We start from the raw sequence: 26,717 nt of genomic DNA, 5'->3' as shown, positions 1-26,717 counted from the left end.
AGAATTATGCAACCGTCACCACAATCTAATTTCTTCACCCTAAAAAAAAACCTCTGTACCCATGAGCAATCAGTCGTCATCCCCCTACCCCCAGCCCTTGGCAAGCCACTATTCTATTTTCTGTTTCTTTGGATTTGCCTAGTCTTCAATGTCAACTCTTCAACTTGAATTTTTCACTCCAGTGTTTAATTCTGTATTGTTTGCTTTCCACGAGCTGGCCCACTCGTTTGTTTGTTTGTTTGTATGTTTAAAGTACAACCTATCATGGAACCTGAGTCTGATCGGGACTCCAGATCCACCTACCAATTTAAAAGGAATACCGAGGACAGAAAAAACTATACTACAGGGACGCAACAAGCAAAATCTTTAGGATTTCTCTTCAGGACCTAATGTGGTTTCTTCAACAAATCATTTATATGGGAAAAGAGGAGGGAAAGAGTGAGAGAGATGCAGAGGGGAAATCTACAGATTATAAAAGACCTACCAATTTATTTAAATTCTGATTCATACAGACTGTAAACACACACACACACCAGTTATGGGGAAGTCTGGGAAGACAGCAACAGCAGCAGCGCTCTCAAACCCTCTAAATCCCTACATGAAAACAGACGGAGCAACTAGACAGCAAAACCTGAACCCCTGACAACATTTACAACAAACCTAGATGACAAGGGATCTTCAACAAACCTCAGAATACAAACTACCAACAGTCAAAAGGCCTACACAGTAATGTCTGTGTGGGCAGAAAAAGAAATACCCAATGCGGCTGCATCTAATGGAACTCAGAACAGGATAATCCCAAAACAGCCAACAAGAATTTGCTAAAAAGAGAATATGAAAACAAACATATATGTGTATATGCATGACTGAGACATGCAGTATACCAGAAATTGACACACGGTAAGTGACTATACTGCAATTAAAAAAAAAAAAAGAATTTGCTAAAAAGCACAACAGGCCAATCTGAGAGCAGTTTTTTGTTTTTTGTTTGTTTGTTTTTTGAGAATGAGAAGGCGTTCTGCCCTCTTCAATACCAGCTGAGTGCAAGAGGCCACAACAAAGACCGAAGCGACTGCAACAATCTAGTCTGAATGACTCCCACAACTGATATTCAAGAGAAAATGAAAAATGTTGGAGGTAGGCAGAGTATACAGACAACAAGAGTATCTGAAGAAGAAAATCAAGGCAAGGGAACAGAATAAATACTAAATGCTGTGAGTCAAGAAAACATTCATGAAAGAAAAGAAAAAAAGAGATCAACCCAGAACAACAAATACCATAACATTCTAGTAAAATTGCTAGGTTTCAAAGAAAAGGAATTCTTTAGGCACCTAGGAAAAAAGAGTATCAGATTTTTCAACAGCAAGGTGTTACATTAGAAGAAAATCAATATATTTAAGAAATGGAAGGAAAGTGTGAGCCAAGGATTTTTGTATCCAGCAAAACCGACCTAGGCAATCAGAATGACTAGAGGGACACTGACATGAAGGCCTGATGAGTATTTAATGTATAGTTACCTGCAGGGGTCAGACTAAAGGGCTAAGAGGCAGAGGGTATAACATATTAATAGGTATATGCTCCCACACTGTGGGACTATTAATGTATGACTGTTAGAAAAATGGGGCGAGAATGGAGAGAGCGTATGAAAAACAAATTTTTAATGTTTTCAATAATCGTACTAATGGTAATATTAGGATTACTTTTGGAGACTGCTAAGCACATAATATGGGACAAAGTCAATGAGTAATTACCATATTCACTACTTCTATCATCCTTTTCATCCTCCATGTCCTTAAAAAATCAGGATTCTCCATATGGAAAAAAGAAAATTGGATGTAATGGAGAAGAGGTTTAGTAAGATTTGAACTGGAAGTCTCAATAGGAACCCACGAAGTACTGTATCTTTGATTCTGTGTATCTTAAGTTCTGTCCACTTAAAAGGACTAGAAAACATGAGCAACCTAGTAGTAATGAGCATCCCCAGCCCCTAATTTGAGCTTGACATATAATTCTCCCTAAAGGAAACCAGGTCTTTGAAGAGAAATGGCTGATTCCACATACAGGGCAGGAGATGTACAAGATGAACTTGAAACATCTTGTCATACCAGATGACAGCGAAGCTATCAAAGACAACTAGGGTCATGCCAAAAGGACTCAATGGGCCAGCTAGAAGAGGCTCCCACAGGCCAAAGATGGGACAATTTTTGTTTCAATAGTGGTAATAACTACAATTCATGAAACCCATCAAATTATGTTAAATTCATGAGCTTATAATGCTATTTTTAAAAGGGAGGACTTTTTCACCTTTGTAGGAAGACAGGCACAAACTCATCGTCTTGAAAACTGGTAAAGGGAAGAGATCAAGTTTTATTCTGCTTTCCTATATAAACTATACCTCCAGGTAAACTCATAGCAGAAGTGGGAAGGGTCTTTATATAAAAGAAGTGCCAGTAGTAAAGGAAGCGGAAGTGACAGAATTAGAATAACACTAAGAGCCACCCACAACGAATTCACAGATACAAGCATTAAGCATCAGTGGTGGTCGCATCATAAAATGAAAGACAAATAAAACTTTTGTGCCTTTTAATGAAAGAATACACCACTATCTACATACTTGCCAAAGGATCAAACATCAGTCTGATAAAGCCTTTGAATCTCACTGCCAAACTGCAGGAAATACAGAAAATAGAGGAATATATTGAGATGCACCTGAGTAGGCAACCAGCAAAATCTATCTAGACTGTGGGAAATTCAACAGGTCAAATAGCCTAGTTCCTTCAATGATTTAAGTATAGGAAGATAATGAAACAGAGGAAAATCCTATACATAGAAGATGTATCAACTTTTATTTTAAATGAACAAGGCTAAAATGTAGTGCCTAAGGATGCACGTTTAGGGGATAAAGCTATTTAAATATGCCAAGAAGTGATAATATAAAAATCAGGATAATAGTTATTTACAGGGGAAAGGGTGGTAGTGACTGGGATGGGTACATGGGGGTGCTTCTGGGGTCCTACTTCTTCATCTGGTGATGTTTACAAGAGTGCTTGCCTTAAAGTAACTCATTAGCTATCCATTTGCTTTTTGGTGATTTTCTGTACTGGTATTTTATTTCACACACACACAAAAAGCAAACAAAATGACATTTGAAACAACTCAAAATTTGAATACTTACTAGATATTTGATATTAAGGATTTACTGTTAATTTTCTTAGGTTTAATAATGATATTGTTGATATGTTTTAACAGGAATCTTTAAAAATTTTTGCTTGCTTTTGGGGGGAGGTAATTAGGGTTATTTATTTATTTAGTAATTTAATGGAGGTACTGGGGACTGAAACCAGGACCTCGTGCATGCTAAGCACGTACTCTACCACTGAGCTATACCCTCCCTCCTGGCAAAAAGGAAGATTTTTAGATATAAATACTGAGGTATTTATGATGAAAATGATAGGATGTCTGGGATTTGCTTTAAAATAATATAAAAGGGGTATACACAAAACAAGACACCATGAATTGATGATTGCTGAAGTTCAGAACTAGGCACACAGGAGGCTCACAACATGAATCATCTATTTTTATATTTAAAATTCTCTAAAATAGTTTTTTTTTTTTTAACAGAAAAAGAATGGTTCTAGCATACCCTTGGTTATTTACACAGGCTTATTAGTTCATAGGCTCAGTTTCCAACACTCAGCTCAGCCTTCTCAGGAAGGGGTCCTCATACATCAGTCTGATATAAACACAAGGGAGAACTCCACATGTACAACATGTAACTCCTGATCCTACCACAGGTCTCATCTGAATGAGTGACAGCACCAGCCACCCAATCACCAAACAGGAAACAACACAGTCATCCATGCTCTTCAAACGCCCTTTCTATCTAACCAATCTGCTGCTATCGTATGTAATCTAATTCTAGTCTTGTCCAAAACAGCTCTTGAATCCAGTCTCTTCTCTCTGTTCCCACTGCCCTAGTTCAGGCCCCCATAATCTCTCTCTAAAATAATTAGAGCTGTGTAACTGTTTTCCTTTGTGCTGCCTAGAGGCATTCCAACCCTTCCTCCATGTGGCCATTAGGGGGATCTTCCTACATAAACTTGATAAACCCAGTGCTGGTGTGGTCAATACTATACACTTACTGAATGCTAAGGATGTGCCAGTCATTGTGCTAAGTAATTGCATTTTGGACAAGAATCCATTAATGCCCATTTGCTACGTACATTTCCCTGCAAAGCCCACTCTATGCTGACTTGCCCTTAGATTTTAGTGTATTTAGATACAAATGGCTAATCACAGATAAATTTATATAATTAGTACAAGTTAGGTGACAAAAGTAATTAAGAATTGCTAAAAATCAGAGCACAGGAGTTATTCTGAAAGAAGTATGTTGTGTATGGGATTTTATAGTTATGCTAACAATTGGACAATGGCTTAAAGTAAATAAAATTCTCAGCTAGTGTTTACATTACTTATTAAAAGCCAAGGACGAAGGAGGGTTGTTGTTTTTCGTAATACTAGGTCTTTTTTTGAAAGTAGTAAGATAATCATAGGGTTAGTTTTTTGGGGTGTTTACTTGACTCTACAGTCATACATGGCTAATATATAAAGAAACTAAACACAGTCCTTAAACAGGAACAACTAGACTTTTAACAACTACTAAATGCATATAAACATATTCTTAAAACATAGATACAAGACTACAGTAAGCATTTTATAAGATTAGGTTCAGTATACGAAATGAGAGACTTGAAGAAAATTACTATGGTCAAATATCAACACTGGTAAATCATTTATCAGCTATATATTTTGAGCAGTTTACTTCATTTAACTTCGACCCACAATCCTCCTTGATCTGAAAAAGAGATACAAATACCTGTCTTGTTGTGAGGATTAAATTATACACCATGCATAAAACTATGGTAGACTATGGATGATCTTTCTCTTCATAAGCTGCTACATTTTCACAAGCAATACAAAACCAAAGGATACTACTCAACATCGCTGAATCAAGAAATTAAGTTTGATCTTTGGACGGTTTGTAGAGCATTATGCCAAAACCCAATCAATGTCTACGTTAAAATTCAACAGAATTTAGGATAGCTAATACCTGCAGTAGACAGACAGGAGATTTGATTCTGCAACCAATTCTATAAACCACTTCTTTGAAAGTTAAGTGAATAATGCCTCTAGGAAAAGAACATTAAAAGGTAAAAAGCTATATAAAGAACTCAACAACAACAATAAAAAACCAAACGACTCAATTTAAAAATAGACAAAGCACTTGAACAGACATTTCTTTCAAGAAGATAAACAAATGACCAATAAGTACATGAAGAGACGCTCAACATCACTAGTCATTAGGGAAATGCAAGTCAAAACCACAATGAGATACCATTCACACCCATTAGGATGGCTATTACTGAAAAAAAAAAAAATGTTGGGAGGATATAGAAAAATTGGAGCCCTTGTGCACTGCTGGTGAGAATGTAAAATGGTGCAGCCACTATAGAAAATACTATGGCAGTTCCTCAAAAAATTAAGCATATTAATTACCATATGATTTAGCAATTCCACTTTGGGGTATATATCCATAGAAATTTAGAGTAGGGATTCAGACAGAGTATTTGTATACCTATATTCATTTCAGCAATATTCACAATAGCCTAAAGGTGAAACAATGCAAATATCCAACAACAGATGAATGAATAATCAGAATGTGGTATATGCGCAGAACAGAGTATTATTCAGCTTTGAAAAATAATGGAATTCTGATAGATGCTACAGCATGAATGAACCTTGAAGACATGATAAGTGAAATAAGGCAGATACAAAAGGGTAAATATTGTATGATTCCTCTTATATGAGGTACCTAGAACAGTCAAACTTATAGGGACAGAAAGTAAAACTATGGTTACTAGACACTGGAAAGAGTTTTAGTGTGGAATGGTGACAAGTTCTAGAGATGGATAGTGGACAATAATTTGTTTTCTCAGTGGGTTATTTTCTGTTCTGTGTGAGGTTTTTGTTTGTTTGTTTGTTTTTTGTTTGTTTTTTTTTTGGTTTTGAACTTATTTATGCTTTGTCATCTTTTATGCTTAACTGTTGATGGCTTCATGGGCCAGTATATCTCTGTAAAACAAGATGTTGTGGTTTTAGCATTTCATCATTAATCATTGCTAAAAAAAACCAAATTCAATATACAAGGGATCATGCTTCTGAGCAAAACAAATACAAACTTAATTGTTCTTCATTCTTTAAATTTCTTCTATTGTCACACTTGACTTACTATTACTGTCACCACATTCAGAAAAGATGTGCCTTTTCTTGACAAAAATAGTTCATGAATGTTTGTTTCCCCAACACAAAATGAGGGTTAAAAAAAATAACATAAAGTTTACTTTTCTAATTTAGCTAATAATTTAAAATACTAAACTTAAAACCAGGCTTATTTAAAATTTTTAAATGGTTGAAAAATGTTATAAAAATAAATGCCTACATTTTCACAGATCTTCTATATGCTTTTGGGTTACATTTGATATATCAACCTTAAAATGTCACATGTTACTAAAATTAACTCAAAATGGGTCAAAAATCTAAACATAAGAGCAAAAACCATAAAACCCTTAGAAGAAAATATAGGTATAAGTCTTTGCGATCTTCTATTTGGCAATTTTTTTTTTAAGTATGATAAATGACAGCAAAAACATAAGTAACACAAGAAGAAAACCAGATAAGCGTAATCAAAATTTAAAACTTCTGTGCTTCAAGTAGCTGAAAGAACAATCCATAGAATAGGAGAAATTTTTTGCAAATTATGTATCAGATGAGGGTCTGGTAACTATAATTCATAAAGAACTCCCACAGGTCAATAGCAAGACAAATAAAATAAAAAACAAAACTCAAAGAATCTGGATAGAGTTCTTCTCAGAAGACATAATAGCCTTCCTTTTGGCTGGAACTGCCATCTTCCAGTAATTCGCCAAAATGACCAACACAAAAGGAAAGAGGAGAGACACCTGCTATATATTTCTCTAGGCCTTTCAGAAAACAAATCCTTTGGCCACAAACACGCAAATCTACAAGGTGTCAGTGCAGACATCAAGGGAATGGGCCCTGTCTAAAAAGGAAGGCCCCACAAATGCTATCATGGCAAAACTGGAAGAGTCTATAATGTTACCAAGCCCACTGCTGGCACTGTTGTAAACAACCACGTTAAGCACAAGAGAATCCCTGCCAAGAGAATTAATGTACATACAGAGCATATTAAGCACTCTTAAGAGCTGAGATAGCTTTCTGAAACATAAGAAGGAAAATGATCAGAAAAAGAAAAAAGCCAAAGAGAAAGGCACTGGGTTTCAACTGAAGTACTAGCCTTCTCCACCCAGAGATGTACACTTTGTAAGAACCAACAGAAAGGAGCCTGAACAGCTGGAACCCGGTCCCTATGAATTCATGGCATGATAAGTGTGAAAAAACTAAGACCTCTGAACTGAAAATTGTTTCTCTTAATTGAGTAGAAGTGTGGTGTCCCCTCCCCCAGAGAAAGATTTAAAGCAAATTTTAATTGTGTCCTAATTCAGTGGGTGATGTTGTTACTATTCAAATTTAGGTTTTGGTTTTTTTTTTTCTGGAAGATATAAGGTGGCTTATTGTACAATATACTCCACTGGTTAGAAACTGCCAAGAATTATTTATAAAATATTTGTACTAGTTTTAAAAAAAGAAGATATTAAAAAAAGAAGATATACAAATGGCCAATAAGCACATGAAAAGATGTTCAACACCATTAACCATCAGGGAAATGCAAATCAAAACCACAATGAGATACCATTTCACATTCACAAGGATGGCTATAATAAAAAAAGATGGATAATCAGTGTTGGCAGGGATGTGGAGAAACTGGAAACTTTTGCTGGTGGGGATATAAAATGGTACAGCTACTGTAGGTATATATCCAAGAGACAGAAGAACTTATGTCCATACAAAAACTTGTTGACAAATGTTCAAAGCAGCATCATTTATAATAGCCAAAAAGGAGAAACCCAAATGTCCATCATTAATGAATATAGACAGAATCTGGTACAGCCACACAATGGAATATATGAATACTAACATATGCCACAACATGTAACTTCTCTGTGTGTGGAGATGGGATGGTAGGTACAGAGGATCTGGAGGATTAAGAAGGTTCTGCTGGCCCAAGGGCTCCTTGGATGTCTTCATTTCATTGCCCTCAGTACTTCCCCCACCGAATCATTCTTGCTTTTTATACCTGTCAGCTCTAAGCGTGGGGCCTCCCCATGTCAGTGCAGGTGAGAACGGCTTCTGGCTCCAACTCTGACTTCTCCCATAGATACTTTGGGACGTGGATGTCTCTACTTTTCCTTGCCATCACTAATCACATCACCTTTCATCTTCCAACTTTTGGAAAATCTATATCTCTACCATGTTTTATGGCAATTTAAGAGATTTCTTTTATTATTTTTTCACACAAAAATTTCAATATGATCCTAGGGGTTGGGGATTAAACATGGGTGTTTATACTACTATATGTAAAAGAGATAAACAATGAAGACCTATTGTATAGCACAGGGAACTATATTCAATATCTTATAATACCTATAATGGAAAAGAATCTGAAAAAGAATATAAATGCTATATATATGTATAACTGAATCACTTTGCTGTACATCTAAATCTTACACAGCATTGTATATCAACTATACCGCGATAAAAGAAATTAGTGTTCAGTCCATCATCTCAAACTGGAAGCTCTCTATCTAAATCTTAAATAGAGTTTACACATTTTCTCAAAACCTGAGCTCTTTGAAACACCAAGACCCTCTTTCCAAATAACACCAACATTTGGCCACAGGGATGTAAACATTATCATCTCTGTTAGTCCCTAAGTCAAAAAAAGGGAACTAGTAGGAAGCATTCTTTAACAAATAAAACCAAGTTGAGAACTTTTTAAGTTTTTAAGAAAATAAAACTATAAATACAGCATAGTTTGAAAAGCATGTTACATTTTGTTTCATTTGAAGTATTCATAATTTCATTTGAAATGTTTAAAGGCACTGTTCCCAAAGAATAAAAAAGTATTTATCTTTCCAGGCACTTAACTAGAATCCACAACCACTGTCTTTTTATATTTTCCCATAATAATTTATTTACAAAAGTAATATAAAACTAAAATTTGTAGTATAACAGTATACCCCAGGTTTAAGTTATAATAAATATATTCCACTTAAATAAGAAATTATATATAACATACAATAAAAACTTCATTTCCCATTAAAATAAGTCAACCAGAATATTTAAATCAATGAAATAATTCAGTAATTTAGTAAAATAATTTAGGGAAAAACCCAAATCAAACCCCACTTTCCTGTAAATATGCATCCACTGTGTGTGTGTTCTGGGTGGGGGACATGGAGTGGGAAATAAATGCTGATCATTTACAGGTCTTCACTATCTCCCCTCCTTGGGTCATGTCATCCAGGCCTGTGACCATTTACATGCTGATGATACTACTTACACACTAATGACTTCAACACTTAGATACCTCATAAACCCTTCAAACTTCGTATGTCCAAAACAAAACCTGATTCCTCTCCAAACCTACTCCTAACTGCAGTAAACATAATGGCATCAACATTCACCCAGCTCTTACTGCAAAAAACCCAAAACCCATCCTTTATTTCTCTCTTTCCTTCATTCAATCTACCAATAAATTCTGTTGGTTCTACCTGCAAAATTTACCCATTTTTTCCCTATCTCCACTGCCAGGCCACTGCCCCCTCCAACAGCCTTCTAACTTATTTCCCTGTTTCTGCCCTTGTCTCCTTAGGATCTGTTTTCCCCTCAGCAGTCATGTCATTTCCCTGCTTAAGACCCTGTTTAGAATAAAAACCAAATTCTCTAGCATGACCGACAAGGCCTACACTCTGACCCTGCCTCCCTCTCCATCCTCATCTCTGATCACTCGGACTTTCTCACCATCTCCAAGCCCCTGTGTTTCCCCAGGTATAATCTGCTTCCTCACTTAGGGGTTCTACATTTGCCATTCCCTGTGCGTAGAAGCCCTGCCTCCTCATCTCACCCCAGCTATTTCCATACCTCACTTCTCTGCATTCAAATGTTGCCTCCTTACTGAGGCCTTTCTAAGGTAGCCACCATCCTTCCAATACTTTACAAATCATCCTTCTTAGTTTCCTGCATACCACCCATCACAATCTAAAATTATCTTATTTATTTATTGCTCTCTCACCCCAAATATATAAGCTCTTTAATAGGAGAGACGTATCTATTTTATTATTCCCACCAATGCCTAGAACATACCAATGCTTAGCAGATATTTAAAATACTTGTTGGATAAACAAACAAATTCATAAATCTCACTGAAGCAGTACAGATATTAATTACACTAACTTTTATTATAGTTTAAATTATATTAGTTTTTTAGAAGATTATTAGTTTATTGTAAATAAAAGGGTTTTAATTATACTCCAACAGAATAAGAAAGATCTTAAGCTTACATGAGTACAAAGGAAGAGTGACACACCACTGTGGTAAATTCTACTGATTTCAGGCAGGAATAAAGTAAAACACACATAGGGTACCGCCGCTGCCCACGATATACCCAGGACCTTCCTCCCCCAACAAAGGTCCCAAATAGGTCTCCCCCTTCCCTATTTGGAAGAGATACATTTAGAAGACACCACCAGTTTCTGTCCAAAGGAAGAAAGAGAAAGTGAACAGACATCTTTCAGGATCAAAACCCCAGAAAAGACCAGAAAGGGGGGTTTCACAGCTCCATCCACAAGCTCTTTGCAAATAAGTCCAATGAATCAGAACATAAGGAAAAAACAATGAAACTTCTTCAGAAACTGACTTGCTCTTGCAAATGGACCTGACAAAGAGACAGCTGTGTGAAACAAAGTTGTACACCCAAGTGGTTAAGATGAGGATAAAAAGCTTATATACATCTATGTATGTGGGAGTCTGTGTGTGTGAGAGACACATATATCCTTGAGAAACACTAATACAAATACTTACATACGATACCAAATCAACATATAAGACAATGAAGAGAGGAAGATTATTTTGTTGTTGAGAGCTGGCTTTTTGAAGTTCAGCTTGTGGGAGAAAGAAACTGAAGACCACAGCGTTACATAAAAACCCATACCTTTGGAGGAAAATAACATTTGGAAGAATAGGAACAAAAAAGAAAACCAGACGTCTGAGATTTGGTTATGGAGGGGGATGGGACTCATTACAGGAAAGTTATATTAAAGAATAAAAAGAGAACAAAAAGCACAGGAAAAAGGGGCACTGAACCAAATGCAGAAAGGGAAAGTTAAATCAACGTCTGTACCAACAGACTTAATCTGGTAGTTTTATACATGATCTTTAGAGTTTTCTCTCAAGGAGAATAAAAAATCTTGTTTTTTAATAATATTCGCAATACATAGGTGCCACCAATCATAACTAATGAACAGTTCTCTTTTAAGGCCTTAAACATTGCTAAATACATGTTTATAATTTGTACTGCTGCCCTTTCCAAGGATTAACACGAAGACCAGGAAAGACCATCTCGTCATATACTTGTACAACCTACAGCAGTTCCTCAGACATGATTCTGTCTGTTCAAAACAGTTAAGATCCAAGAAGTAAGCAACAAAGGCCACCAAGGAACTAAAGCAGAGCTAGTCTCAATGTAAGAAAACACACGATCTTTTATAGAGCCCCAAGGTCCTCACTCAGAGCCTATTCACTTTTATTTTAGACAGAATTCTAACACATCTGGCCATCCAGTTTCTCAGTACATAGCAAATGAGACAGAGCAACTGGAGGAGAGAGAAAACTATTATATTGAAAGCAGGTGACCTAACAGGAGAACCATCATGGAAAAAAGCAATTACAAAATCTCAGAATCAAAATTAAATTTTAAAAAGCACTGCTGGCAAGATTTTATCTAAAATAGCAACAATCTTACAAAATTCAACTGCCTTTTAGACAACTGTGTGTCTTAACGTCGTGTGGTATTAGTATGATACTCAATACAGTGGTCTGCGTGGAATATTGAACTGAGGTTCAAATAACGACCCTAAAGTGATAGTTTTTAATCCTGGAGTTTCTGACTTCACAGGCATTTACAATTTATTCACCAGACCACCTGTGATTCTAATGCATAAGAGCTGAGAACTACTGTTGTAACAGTCTCAGGAAAGGCTATATTATACTTGATGCATTAGTTAAGAAAGAAGTGAGTGTGATGTATGACATGATAAATGCAATTAACACTGCTGTATATTATTTACAAAAGTTGTTGAGACTAAATCCTAAGAGCTTTCATCATAAGAAACAATTTTTTTTTACTGCATTTTTTTACAAAAATATTTACAAAATATTTTTTACTGCTTTAACTTTATACCTATTTGAGACGGTAGGGGTTCACTAAAATTACTGTGATGATAGGCTGTATCATGATGTATGTAAACCATGATATATGTGAATGAGGAGGGTTTGATTATTTCATGATGCATGTAAGTCAAACCATTCTGCTATGCACCTTAAACTTCCACTGTGCTGTATGTCAATTATATCTCAATAAAACTGAAAGAAAAAAAGTGAGAATTTACTATGATCTTTATATATGTTCAATAAAACTTGTTTTTAAAAAGCTTGGGAATCTTAGGGTAATGTGGAGTATTCACTTTGACAGAATACTTCAACTCCCAAAAGGAGGAAGGGGGCTAAATGCCATACTGCCAATGGCCAAGCTACTCACAGAATAGTATCTTTTGAAATCATACAAATACAGTAAGTTTAAGTAATGATGAGCGATGTAGAATACTCAGTGTAGAATGAAATGATGGTAGAAACTCAATGAAGTTAAAAGTTATATGAAGAAAAATATCTCACTACTTAAGAGTCTGGGCACCAAACCCCTTTCTATGCAGCAGCATGTCCCAAACAAAATACTTAAACTTTTACTCACCTTTCTGAAAAATCAGAGTCTATAAATTCTCTAGCCCGTTTTCTGTCACTGAAAAGAAAAAAAGATAACCGTCAAAAGAGCACAAGCATTATTATTTCATGAATAATTTCTTGTAACTTGTCTAATCCTCCACTGAATATATCTAAACACAAAACCAACAAATATAAAAGACAGATACTTAAAATAAAAAGTTGAATTTTATCACTCACTGGACCAAGAAATCCCAACATAATACTCATAGTCTGAAATGAGCTCAATGAATCTTTAGAAACGAAACTATTGTAGATTTATAGAGGAGGAGGCACAGAAAAGTTTTATTCAGTCTAGACTAAATGGCCATGAAAACACTAGATAATCATACTACCCCCAATATAAAGCACAGCTGGTGATGAAAATACCCAAGCCCTGGTTATCTCCAAAGGGGGCCAGCACTGCTGGCACAGGCTTGGCTTTCACGTAACTCTCTCTCAAGACCAAGCAAAAATCCAAGGTAACCTTTAGATCTCCAAGAGAACGTTGTTAAGGACTGAATAAAGGCCATGGGATTACAGGTGATTCTGTCGCTTCATCTCACTTGATAATGGAAAAATATGTACACACATGTACGTGTGTGTGTGTGTGCGTGTGTTTCTTAAAGCTCTTTGCTAGGATTGTTATTTCATTCATTTCTCCAATATTCCTGAAGCAAGGAGATTCTTACTCGACCAAGCTTTACTGTCTGCTTGCTAGACCTCACAGCTATAAGTCAGTGGTGGAGCCACCAGCGCGGCATGCCACTCTGGAAGTAACTTCTAAAGTGACCAAATGAAGTCTTGAGTCATTTATTTCACTATTTCTTTTTCTTTTACGGAAGGCTGAGATGCTGAAATGATAAAGGAGTGGAGAAAGGATGGGTAAGGGTATTTTACAGGTCAGGATGAAAGGTAGAGATTTGATACTAAAAGTGGCAAATGAGTAACAAAGAAGGGGTACTGATTCAACACCCCAGTGTTTAAAAAGAATCAATATAAAATTCAATGAAAGTTTTAAATATGGCTTCTTTTTCCTAGTTCTTTTTCTGATTTTAAAGGAAATAAGAATGCATTGGAGAAATTCTGAGTACGTCTACAACTCAGCATATCACTCCTTTCTTATGTTTGTTAAATCAGTATAAAGTGCAGCTTTTATATCTCAAAAGCAGCTAAATGTCATAATCATAAAGAGGTCTTTCAGAGTTGCAGAAAGTCAGAAGATCCAGTTACAAGTTACTGTTCTATTCTTCTGTTTAAAAATGGTTGCTCCAAAGCTGATTTATATCTAAGATACAAAGTGGAATAAAACAGGCGATTTTAAAGGAGACACATTAGTTTTCAACAACATAAAACAAGAACAGAAGATAAGACAGTGAGGAAAAAAAGATCAGAACTTTAAAAAAATGTTTTTAAAAATAGCAGTTTGGAGCAACACTCTTACCCTGGGACCCAGCCAGTGGCTTCTGCTATGTGTGTCTGAGTAACCATCGCTGGTGCAGGGGTATACGGACTCCCAATCAGAACACTTCCTGAACTGGTTAGTCTCTGTGGTGTGCTTATAATCTGCAAAGTCAGGACAAAGAAAATAATATTCTTAGTTATTAAGAAAAGCTTACAGGCAGAAAACAATGCTGAAGGCTAACCTATGTACAAGGAGGAACACTTCCTGTCTAAGAAGCACTTAATATCAATCACCTAAAATGTAAGCGATGCCTTTGACTCACTTATGTCATGAGATCTTACAGCACAAGTATCCTGAATACTGCTGTGAAGTTATACTGTAAGTTGCAGCAAGTGAACAGCAATTTGGAAGGATTAAACTGGCAAGTGACAGTATCTTAAAAATTAGAAAAATGAAAAGCCTTCTTTGAAATTATGAAAACTAATTGCAGTTGAACTTGATTTACTGGAACTAGGGTAACAGAAAATTAGGTCCTCACAGTCCAGAAATACATGCAAAGACATTATACAATTTGTATTATTATATAGATGCAATTTATCTGTTTTTTTAAAGCATTTTCTCATGCTATTAAATACTCTTCAAAGATACAAAACATTTCACCATGTAAATTAATTATTCTCTATTATTAGATTTTTATGACTATTCAATTATTCAGTATTATAAATAATGCTGTGATAAACATTTTTGTACAATGATCTTGGCCTTAACTTCTACTTCCTAAGGGTAGACTCCAGAAAGGGAATTAATGGAACTAAGGATATTGACTTTTTAAGAAATTTCTTGAGATGTGTTATCAAATTGCTTTCCAGGTCTTAGAATATTCATTGGTGAATAGAACACATTTTTTTCCAAAAATGTTTATGACAACACAAAAAAACAATCTGGCACCATAAGAATATCTTTACAAATATTTTCATCAAAAAAAACCAGTAAGGGCATGCTCCAGGGAATGGGGGAATTAATGGGGCCAGAGAGGTGCTGCTACATACAAATGCTTCAGAAATCATTTTAGTAAGTTAATTCTATAGTTGAAAAATAGAAAAACAAAATACAACAAATAGTGACAGACGTCTGGTTCCCCTAATCTGATTCTCATAATACACCAAGGATTATTAAACAGGGCATTCAGAAGCTTGCCTCATGAAAAAACACGAACACTACACAATGTGTTTATGCCGCCTAGCCCTCCACGTGCGCCACCTGCACCCCCACCTCCATTTCAACGCAAGATCTTTCAAGGGTGGACAGTGTCTGCGGGACCAACCGTAGTGCTAGGAGACGCTCACAGGAAAGGTGCAGTAAACATGACTGCACTGAGACAGAACACCTAGCTTTTAAAGTGATGGGGGAAAAGTTGCTTCTTTGTTCACTGATATGCTAGAAAGGCTCATATAAAATCCAGTAAGGAAATATGATATAAAGGGCATAGTCCCATCAATTACTGCATCACACATTTAAATGTTCTCTATCATGCTGACCCTGAGTGTGGCGGCTTAAGAAGGACACTCTGAGTATCTGATCAGTCTCTGGTCTGCTCTATTCCTAGAACAGCAGTCTCCACAAATCAGCTCTAAGCATTCCAACTCACCCCTGAAACAGACTGCATTACCTGTGCAGTATTATTACTAAGGAGTTGTTTTCTTTATCTGTTATTAGGAGCCTACAAGCTTTGTTTTACCTGATTTAAAGGGCACTGTAGAAAAAAAAAGAAGAAAAAAAGAAGAAAAGGGGAAGGCAAACGGGGCATAGAGAAAAGCTAGTTATCTTACTGGGAATGACTCTGGAAAATAAATTGTTATATTCTAGTTTGGTTTTTCTTCCTCAATATCAGACTGTCAGCTGGTTTTCTTTGCTGATCTGGGAGTGACCAGCAACACTCTCTGTTCCTTTCTCTTGGCACAGAGCCTGGTACACAGCAAGCCCTTAATAAACATTTCGTGAATAAACAAACTGGAGGCATGGTAGACCTGCGTTGGAGCCATAAGTTAGAAGTTCGTAGGAGATGCAATGGGTTCTTAAACGAGGACTGTGACAGTGAGCCTTAAGAAACAAACCCAAAGGAAAGTCAACAGAACCTGGTCAACCAACGAACACAGAACAGTTTATACAGGTGATAGATCATACATGCTTTATAAAACTGAACCATTATTTTGAAATTCCAAATTAATATAAGATTCAGTTGACCTGATAAAGGAGAATGAACATTCATTTTAAATTTTAGTCTCCCCCACCTCCTCACCAAAAAAACCCAAAGACATCCTTAATTTAAATGTAATTATGTGGGTTTTTTGATAACAGATTACAGTTATCCTGTGAAAAATCACACAGCAACTGAACCTCCTCTAAAGATTTTCTGCCCTCAATCAAGATCTCTTATGTACTACTGCCATCTACAGTAAGAAAAGCCAAGAGGGCATCTATACTCCAAAGAGAAAGAATCTATATAAAGTGTTATATTAAAGGGTTTCATGATTTGACAAAGTTTTTGTTTTCACTGTAAGAAATATGCAGTTTTTAACCATGTTAAAATAAAGATAACCATTAGATTATCTTACTTACATAAAACCACTTTTTTAAAAAGTACTTTTAAGAAAAGGGCAAGTATCTCAAACTAAAACAGTTACCGCTAAACTACTTCCTACAAACACAGAAAACGTATTTCTTGAGACTTTTTGAAATTTCTATCTACCAGTAAGGTTTGGCTTCCAAAGAGACATGTAGAATTTAAAAGGCAAGTAGAGAAAGATAACTGGAAGAAACAAACAGGTGAGGTTTTATTTAAGAATTTTACAACAAAATGTTTTTTACAATCACAGATGGCAGATTGAAGGTGAGAGGACAACACTCAAGAAACAAGCGAGGGGGACGGTATAGCTCAAGTGGTAGAGCGCACGCTTAGCACGCACAAGGTCCTGGGTTCAATCCCCAGCACTTCCTCTAACCCCCCAAAATAAGAGACAAGCAAGAGGAGAAGAGAGAAATGGCTCTCGTTGGGGTTCTACAATATATTAGGAAATCAAATGATCTCCTCTCCTTCTCCTCATCTTTGCTTTGCTGACTCTGAGGTTTGCAGCAATTGAGTAGGTAATATATGTGACTGCTTCTCAGTGTCAGAACCGAAGTGCATAAAGACCTACATGTACATGAGTTCAAACTGACAGTGGGAAGACAAGTTATGCTTCCAAAAGAAGAATCAAATTTGAGCCATAGCAGCATCACTAAAATACGCAGAGGAAACAGTCTCTCAAAACAGAGGAATACTGTAAGGGCCAAACTCATGAAAGTTTGGGTATGTTTGTTTGGTTTCGATGTTTATACAATCACATTTCAAAATACAGACTTTCAAGTCAGCTGTGCAATCCCATCTACACCTACCGTAGAGGCTGGTGAGGGGCAAATGTTTAGCAAATGTTTGAAAATATACCCTGAACTACCTTGAAATGGGGATACTCTACCTGAACTGAAGTTTCTAGGAAGCTTGGAGCTAGACTACATTCTTCACATAGTTACAGTATTATGCAACACCTTTAGCTTGAATTCTGCAGATGATTAACAGTCCTCAAGGGATAGAGAGAAATGTCATGTCTAGAATGTCTTAAGCTCTTAAAGATTTTCTGAAGCCATTAAGTATGTTCAAAGAGATTTTTGTCTAAATATAGTCCAGAGTCCCGAACATTACAAAGTTTATACTTATTGCTCTATAGATAAGATATAAGCACTCAGAATGAAGAATTATTGTTCCAACATGTATGTACTTTTGTTAATGGTGGGTGAAGCCATTTAAATTAGTTGTGTTGCTGTTTTGTAGCTGCATGCAACTTTGTTTAAAAATAAGGCTTTCTTAAAAGTGCTATATATTTCAAACTCTAGTATAATGAATGGGCTATCTTCAGAGAAATAGTTAAATATTTTCCATTTTCATCCATTATTTCTACTACTAAAGATTAAAATGAATTGGTGTGTTGCTTCTTCCCAATTGGTGTGTTGCTTCTCTAATTAAAGAGCTTTAAATTAGTAGCTTCAGATAGATTAACTGTTGGGTCATATTCAATTTATATGAGAGTACACAGTTTAGACCATAAAGATTATTTTACAAGAAAAAGCAAAAAGGAGAACATAAAACAGATTTCAAATCCATTTAATTAAACAATTGAAAACAAGAGAAGCCTCATATAGGGAGCAAAAACTTTAACACATTCAAATACATGAAAATTAAACATTGAGGAACATAATGCCCTTCTTTTTCTCAAGACTAATCAGTTACATGCAGATAAAAACCAAACTTTAAAAAATAAGTGACTGAGATAAGAAATTAACTGGAATATTTGACCACGCATCTTTAGGACAACTACCCTTTAAATTAGCTTTGCCTAAGCGAAGATTCAAATCCCAAGATTTGATGATTTTCTTACCATTTGGGGTCCAACATTCACATTTATTGGTCCTAAGGTTTTTGGTAAAATCTTTGTTGGTGAGTTGGTGCTGGAAACTGGAAATGCAACAAATGAAATGTTACCTGAAATGATATCAAAACACTAGGTTAATGTTCTGCGATATCAAGGGCACCTTCTGTCCACCTATCCATCCCTGGTCCTAAGCCTAGCTTTGCTTAAGTAATTTCCAACTACCTTAATAAGGAAGTTAGAAACAAGAAGCCATACTGAAAAGCCATACTAAGTAACGCTTTGTTGTAGGGAATACAATTAGCTCTGCTGAAGAGCAAATCTGCAGAATAAATAGTTCGGTCTATCTGACAACTACTGGACTTTCAGCTGGTTTTTTAGAGGAAAAAATATTTAGAGAACACATAATGCAAATCGTAGTTTATATCAGAGTTGAGACTTCCAGTTAGATCTTTATTAGAAATCATAGAACAAGAAAAAAATGCATGAAGTATAACATGAAATAAGATAAATATCTATTAGAATTTCTTTACAGTATAACACAAAATTTTATACTAAAAGTTAACACGTTTTGAAAATGTTGACTTGGTAGTTTTCTGAGGCTTTATTCTAGTAGAGAAATAAACAAGCCACCTAGTTACTGATGTTGGAAACCGTGGGATCTGTATAGTGTTTTCAAGTGATTTCAACCACTTAAATTTCAAATTAAGGTAGCAAAGTGCTATCCTCCCAAATGAAAAACCAACCAATAATTTTCTAAACTCCCATATCAACTACTTAACTCCTCCCGACAAACTTCAGTTTATCAGTGTTTCTCTTAGAAGGTAACAGTAGGGATCCAATTTAGCAAAGGAGGTCACACAGGAAATGTGTGCAAGAGGGTCAATATTGAAACTCTGGGGAAAAACCAACACTGAAGAGCGGGACCAGAAAGACGCCTTCCTCTCAGTCTCCTTCCTCAGCTGGCTCCCCACCTTAGCTCTTCCAAAGCTTGTCCACCTCCTTAATGCCCTTCTCTGATCTCCTAACTCTCAGCAGATGCTCACAACGCCTGCAGCACGGAGCTCAGGCCACCAGGCTAAATTACAGCTTTTCTTCCTCAACCTGTGCCCTGATCTGTGCTCTCACATACTTTTCCGTATTTCTCTCTGAATAGAAAGTCTCATATAAATTACTTCTTCCATGTCTGCTTTGTACTTCTGGTCTCCTCAAGGGAACTCACCCATCAATTATTTATTCTGTCTCCTGAGTTTTCAACTATAGCCTTGGCTCCTTCTTTTCAGTTTCTCTCTCTGCCCCTTTGTCATCTATCATTTCCCCTCCAATTCCACATTCCAAAAATCAAATTCTTTGTCTTTCTTATGCCCACCCAGCAAGGCCTAGGACCCAAATCTGCTTCTCCTTCAGTCTTAGTACAGGACTGAACTTGGTGTCACATGTGATTATCACGCACCCAGTGATACAATTCAGAAATAATCAACCCCTCCCCATTCAACTGACCACCGTATCCTACCTGCTATCTCCTTACCCTGGTTCCTTTATGTGGCCAGCACTTGTTTAATTTGAAACTTTATCAGATCTGGTTTGAATACAGTTACCCTCTAATTCAGAGGTTCACAGCCCTGGCTGTGCAATGGAATTATCTGGGAAGCAATCAAAACACCAATGCCTGAGTCTCACCCCCAGAGCTGCTGATACAATAGATTCGGAGTGAACTGGGCATCAGACAGTTAAAAGTTTTCCAGATGGTTCCAGGGTACAGCCGGATCTGAGCATTACTTCTCCAACTGGATGCCCTACTTCAAACCGCTTTCCTAGCCACTCCGCGCATCTGTGACAAACCAGTCTTTCTACCAGTGAAACTGTTCTGGACACTCCCATATTTAAGGTCTTCCAAGATGCCACAACATGTCTTCAAGGCCTTTCAGACTCCTCATCGTGGCACCAAAAGCCCGTCTGGAGCTCTCACCCCAGCCCCTCTTCCCCACTGCTCCTCCACAGGCACCTTCTGCTCCAATCAGATTAAACACTCTGCAGTTCCAGAAAGACCCCCAATCGACAGCTCCAGCTCTGGTGCACACCCTTCCTCCTGCTGGGAAGTCTCTCTCTGCTGGGACAGCTCACTGCTGCCTTCCTGCACTCCAAACTGGTATTCCACGCCGTTCTCTGAGCGATTACTACGTGCCAGGGTCTGCTCCAGAAGCTTCCCCTATATACATCATCTCACTAACACTTGGGACAACAGTGTGAAATACATGATTACTGACTCCATTTTACACATGAAGAAATGAAGACAGAGGGAGGTGGAAGAATCTGTACGAGGTCCCGCGGGGAGCAAAGGGCCGCAGCTCCTGCTCTCCGTGCTGCCTCCTCCTTACAAGGCATCTCCAGCCTCAATGGTCTAGGTCTTGGATGCCCTTCTTCTGATTTTTCATCAAACCTATTATTACTCTTATTATGACCTACTGTAAGGAGGCTGTGTCTCTCAGCTTCGTATCCTAGCACCCGGTTTTGGTCCCTGGCACCAAATAGGTGCATGAAACAACAAAAACTGTTTGACTTGCAGAGATTGGAGCTGTTACCTCTCCTAATCTGGATACCACACTTCCTGTAATATGGCCTAAATTGTATCTTTTGTTACTTTTTAACAGGTGTTATAACTTACACTGAGTTTGAAGTAAATTTAAACACCAGGACCTTTGTTTATTGTTTTTAAAACATGACTGAACAATCAGTATTATCAAATAAAGTTTCCTTACTCTGAGACTGTGAAACTGATTTCTTAAATGCATAACATGCAAATCTTATCAATTGCCAAAGATTAAAAATTAAGGTTGTTGTCAAAACTCCCCAACTATGGTTATTCACCTGTTAAAGAATCTACTTATCTGGAGAATACGAATCTGTGATTCTAGAGGGAGGCACAGCTATGGAATGATAGACACATGCCATAAGCTCGGTCCAGGCTGGAGAAGGACCAGCCACTGATTCATGAGAGGAAGGACCCAGCCCTGAGAAAGTCTGGCTCAGATGGTTTTTCAAAATGACTGTAATGAGGCTGAATGTTTAAGATCATCTCTGATACCCTGTTTTGGAAGCAAAAGTTGAAAGCTTGAGAACAGTGAAATAAGAAACACACAAAATAAGGTATTTAAGGTTAGGGAACAGACTGACCCTAATTGTAAACCTAACAGTAAAGGCAAATGAAGAATATAAAACTAGGTCAAAAACAAAAAGGAAAACATCATTAGAGCCAGATCTGTCATGCCAGTTAATATCAGAGAACTGAGAGGGAACTTAATAAATCTGACAAATTGATTCAAAAGTGTATCTGGAAGAGTAAAGACAGAGAACAGCCAAGAAAATTTGAAAAAAAGGAACAATGAGGAAGAGAGAAACTTTAGCCTCCCAGATTTCATAATTATTACATAGCTAAAGGGATTGAGGCCATGTGACAGCTAAGAAGCAGATAAAGAAATTGACAAAACAGACATCAGAGTCCAGAAATTATTTCATTTATATATGAAAATTTTATATACAGTAAAAGTATCATTTCAAACCAATGGGGAAAGGGTAGATTACTTAAGAAATGTTGTTGAGACAAGAAATTGTCCGTTTGGATAAAAGAAATCTTAGATTTCAATTTCTCATCTTGCAAACAATAAATCCCAGACAGATCAAATATCTAAATATAAAAATTAAACCCTAAAAGTATTAGAAAACATAGTAGTTTTTTTTTAAATCTGGGGATGAGGAAGGATCTTCTAAGTACATTACAGAATTTAGAAATCTTCAGTGAAAACAGATTTGACTACCTAAATATAAATATTTTCTAAATGGCAAAAGACCCAATATACTTAAGACAAATCACAGACTTGGTAAAAGAAATTTACACAGAAATGGTGATGAATTTCAATAATAAAAAATTAATACTCTAAAAAAAAGAAACGTTTCAATGGACCAGACTGATAAAAGATGAAGAAGTTTGATAATGTCCTGAGTTAGTAAAGAAGTGGCAAAATGGATTCATTTAAAAAATATTTACTTGGCACCTACTGATTGTCAAGTACAAATGCTAAGCCCAACAGACACTCAGGACAAGTGAACTGTCCACTGCACTCAAGCTAATACATCCACGGGAGAGCCTTTTTGGAGGGCAGTCCTACAGTGTAATTGAGGGGCTTAGGGACTCTGTGTTAGAGTATAAAATTTTAAATAAGTGCTTTAAAAAGAATGATACACATGTTAAAGTTTCTTTCCATCTCAACAAATATTCTTTCAACTGCCCTCTGTCACCTAAGTGGCAACTGACCCCTGGCCCTGCAGAAACGCCACAATTAATAACGTGCCTTCCCCCGATCAGCAGGTCCTCTGCTATGTATCGCAGGTCTGCTATGTAGCCTAATAAACTAAGCAGATAAGAACAGTTCCACATGTCCAAGGACTGCAGTACTGTGGATAAAAGCAAAGACCTGGAAACAATTTAAATGTTTAAACATCTTTGGTACATGTGTATGACGGAATATTATGAAGTGCCTTAAAAAAATACAAGTATATATTGCCATGGAAAAAATGTTCCTATCACAAGACAGTAGGATTACCATTTACCTTAAAAACTACGTACACACGAGTTTACATGTGCACAAAAAGTCTGGCAAGATAAACATCAAATTTAATAGAGGTTAGTTCTGGGTGAGTAATACAGAGAAATGTTTTACCCTGGTTTATACTTTTTAATTACACTTTAAAAAATGTTTTATGAACAAGCATTCACTTGTTTTATAATGTAAAAAGCTACTGCCATTCTGAAGGGGAAAACAAAGTGAGAATGAGAGTGAGAGAGAATCACACAGCCCCTGAAGCAAGTTGAAGCACTTATAAGTGAGGGATCTGTGCTTTATGATTAGTAAAACTGAAATCTGCCTTAGAAGCAGTTAAAGGGGCTCTTCTGGGACGTCAGTAATTGTAATACCCAGACATAAAAGCCATGTATTTAGATACAATTTACCTTCATCAAATCAACTAGGCTCAGCAGCAGAAACATCATGTTTTGGACTCAAAAGGACATCTAAGTAGGCTATAAACATCCGGTCTCCTGGAAATTTCAGCCACATCAGAAGTAACCCAAACCAAGTCTAAACAATTTTTCATAAGTACCTGGCCTTAATTCACAGCTCCTTGGCAACAGGGTCCTGACACTGTCCAGAAGCCAATTCCTGGTACTTGATGTATTTATTAAAAAACAAAAATTTAAAGACCTGCCTGGAGTTTGGTCCTGGTAAGTCCCTGAATTGACTAAATGAGATCAATCACCTACGAAAAGGGCTAGAAAAAGAGCTAAAAACTTATGCCAAATCTTGGCACAGGCACCAAATTTTGGCTCCAATTTTATTTCAATTTCTTGAGTAACTGGAATCTTTCTGTTTTCCATTAGAATTGTCCAGACACCAAAGATTTCTTTCCCTCAAAGTTCTTTAGGGGGTTCCAGATATAGTTAATCACCTTCAATATGTCCAATTAAAAAGAAAAAGTTCACTCAAATAATTGTGGTTTGCCTACATGATGCCAGTATAAGTTATTTATTCACAGCACTGACTTTCTGGGGGAAAAAAATTTTGGGGGGGTCTGAATTAGTTTTGGAGAAAACCTTTTTACCCAAGCCTGTATCATATCCTCCTAGAAGAACCAAATTAGTAACTTACTGTAGGAAAGAATACACCTATTTTATGGGTTTATAAATATCTCAAATCAGAAATAATGTATATCCCACATCACTTCTATACAGGGCCCAAACTTCACAAGCTAAACCTGCAGCCCTAAATAAATGTTTAAAAATGACCCACATTGTGGTGGTGTATGTGTCTGTCAAATTCAGAGAACTCTAGGCTAAAAAGGATTAATTCTATTACATGTAAATTATACCTTAAAAAAAGGGGGAAAAGTGACCTAAGCAATTTCATATTTATTAGTAAGAAGTTAATTATGGATTATACAATCCTTGTGCTTTTTTCTCTTCTGTTACCTTGTTGTCTACTTTTTAAGTTTAATTTATAAACAGGAAGTTCATGTATTTGTCTAAATTATATTCCTCCAGCTACCCTCTCTTTTGAAAGTCTTCCTGCAGCATCACCATCTCCCCCCTCTGCAGGATGATTCTCCTCAGCACATAAACACTCACTATTTCTTTCATCTTAAAAACAAAAGACAAAACCAATTTTTCTTAATCATGCACAGCTTTCCCGCTACCAACTCATGTCTGTTGCCCTCTGCAGCAAAACTCACAAAATCTGTCAACATTTGCTGTCTCCACTTCTCCACTATTTTCTTTAACCCACTCCCACTTCCCACCCCAACTTCACTGAAACTGCTCCTCCAAGATCATCTCCATGTTGCTTTGCTAAATCCAACGGTCAAATCTCAGTTTTCAACTTATCTTAACCTGCCAGCCATATCTGACACTTTTCAAAATCTCACCTTTCTCTCAAAAACTCTTTACTTGGCACCCAAGCCACCATTCTCTCTTGGTTCTCCTCCTAACCCACTGGCTTCTCCTTCTCAGTCTTGACTGCTGGATCCCCTCTCTAAAAACTCAGGAGCCTCTCATAACGGGGCTCCAACTCTTCTCTGTCTACTCTTCCTCACGAGGTGATCTGATGGCTCCTGTGTACATCCCTCCAGATTACATCTCTCTCCTGAACTTCAGAGTCACATATCAAATGTCATTTCCCATATCTCCATTTTGATGTTTAACAGATATCTTAAACTTGACATATTCAGAATCTAACTTCTGATCACTCTCCATCCCACCAGAAACCTCCTTCTCCCATCTCTTCACCTCAGTAAATGTCAACTCCATTCTTCAACTGTTTAGACCAAAAGAGATCACTGTTGACCTCCTCTTATACCCTACATTCAATCCATTAATAAACCCTGTTGGCCCTGACTTTAAAACGTATCTTGAATAGAGAACAAACTAGTGGTTACCAGTGGGGAGGGGTGGGGAGGGGCGATACAGGGGTGGGGCGTGTGAGGCAAAATACTGGGTGTAAGACAGGCTCAGGGATGTATTCATTGTACAACACGGGGAATACAAGCAATTTTGTAATACCTGTTAATGGAAAGTAACCTTTATAAATTGTATTACAATTTTTTTAAAAGCAGATGAACAATGTAAAAAAACAAAACAAAAAACCTATGTAACAAGAGGTGGCTGGGTCAGAACATCACTGGTTTACATTTATGATGATGGTCCTTATTTTAAAATCTTATTTAGTTCTTTGTTATACATCTGTATTCATACCCACAATAAAAATAATGATTTAATATTTACAAAAAATAAAATAAAATGTATCTTGAATACAACCACTACTCCACTGCTACCACTCTGATCCAAGTCACCATCTCTTGTTTGAATTATTGCAATATTTTCTTGATTCATCAACCTGTTCTGCATTAGGCCCACCTCACCCCACAGCTCTGCTCCCAGCCTTCGAATACTGTCGTCACTAGACACAGTAGCTATTAAGCACTTGAAATGTAGTTAGTGTGATCAAGGGCCTAATTTCTAAATTTACTGAATTTTAATTAATTTAAATTTAAAAACTGAAGCAGTATAAAATATTTTCCCATTAAAAACAGCATTATTTTTTTAAAAAAGATTATGATGTACAAACAAAAACAAAAGTAAAAAACAAACAAAAAATGAAAATATTATTTAAAGTAAGTCTTTAAAAAACAGTATTATTGTTTTGGTAGAACTACATTTCACCTCAACTGTTGAAAATTTAGCATCTAAACTGAAATGTGCTTTAAGTGTAAAATACAGATTTTTGAAG

At 36.6% G+C, this 26,717-nt stretch overlaps 1 protein-coding gene and 1 pseudogene across 14 annotated transcripts in view; one reads left to right on the top strand and one right to left on the bottom strand.

The window, feature by feature from the left end:
• Positions 1–26,717, bottom strand: part of TFDP2 (transcription factor Dp-2) — a 156,119-nt gene that overhangs the window by 27,081 nt on the left and 102,321 nt on the right. For 13 of the 14 annotated variants that reach the window (XM_074370276.1, XM_074370274.1, XM_074370269.1 and 10 more), the window contains 3 exons: positions 18,892–18,995; positions 14,459–14,580; positions 13,007–13,054 (listed from right to left, as the gene is read on the bottom strand). In XM_074370276.1, coding sequence (XP_074226377.1) covers positions 13,007–13,054; positions 14,459–14,580; positions 18,892–18,995 — 274 coding nt within the window. The remainder of the gene's footprint in view (positions 1–13,006; positions 13,055–14,458; positions 14,581–18,891; positions 18,996–26,717) is intronic. The other variant, XM_074370289.1, reaches the window with a different exon arrangement.
• Positions 5,845–7,591, top strand: LOC141578643 (large ribosomal subunit protein eL21-like; annotated as a pseudogene).

The sequence above is a fragment of the Camelus bactrianus genome, chromosome 1 (assembly GCF_048773025.1).
Source record: "Camelus bactrianus isolate YW-2024 breed Bactrian camel chromosome 1, ASM4877302v1, whole genome shotgun sequence".
Taxonomy (NCBI): Eukaryota; Metazoa; Chordata; class Mammalia; order Artiodactyla; family Camelidae; genus Camelus; species Camelus bactrianus.
The sequence above is the reverse complement of the archived record's forward strand: the minus strand, read 5'-3'. Positions and strand labels throughout refer to the sequence as shown.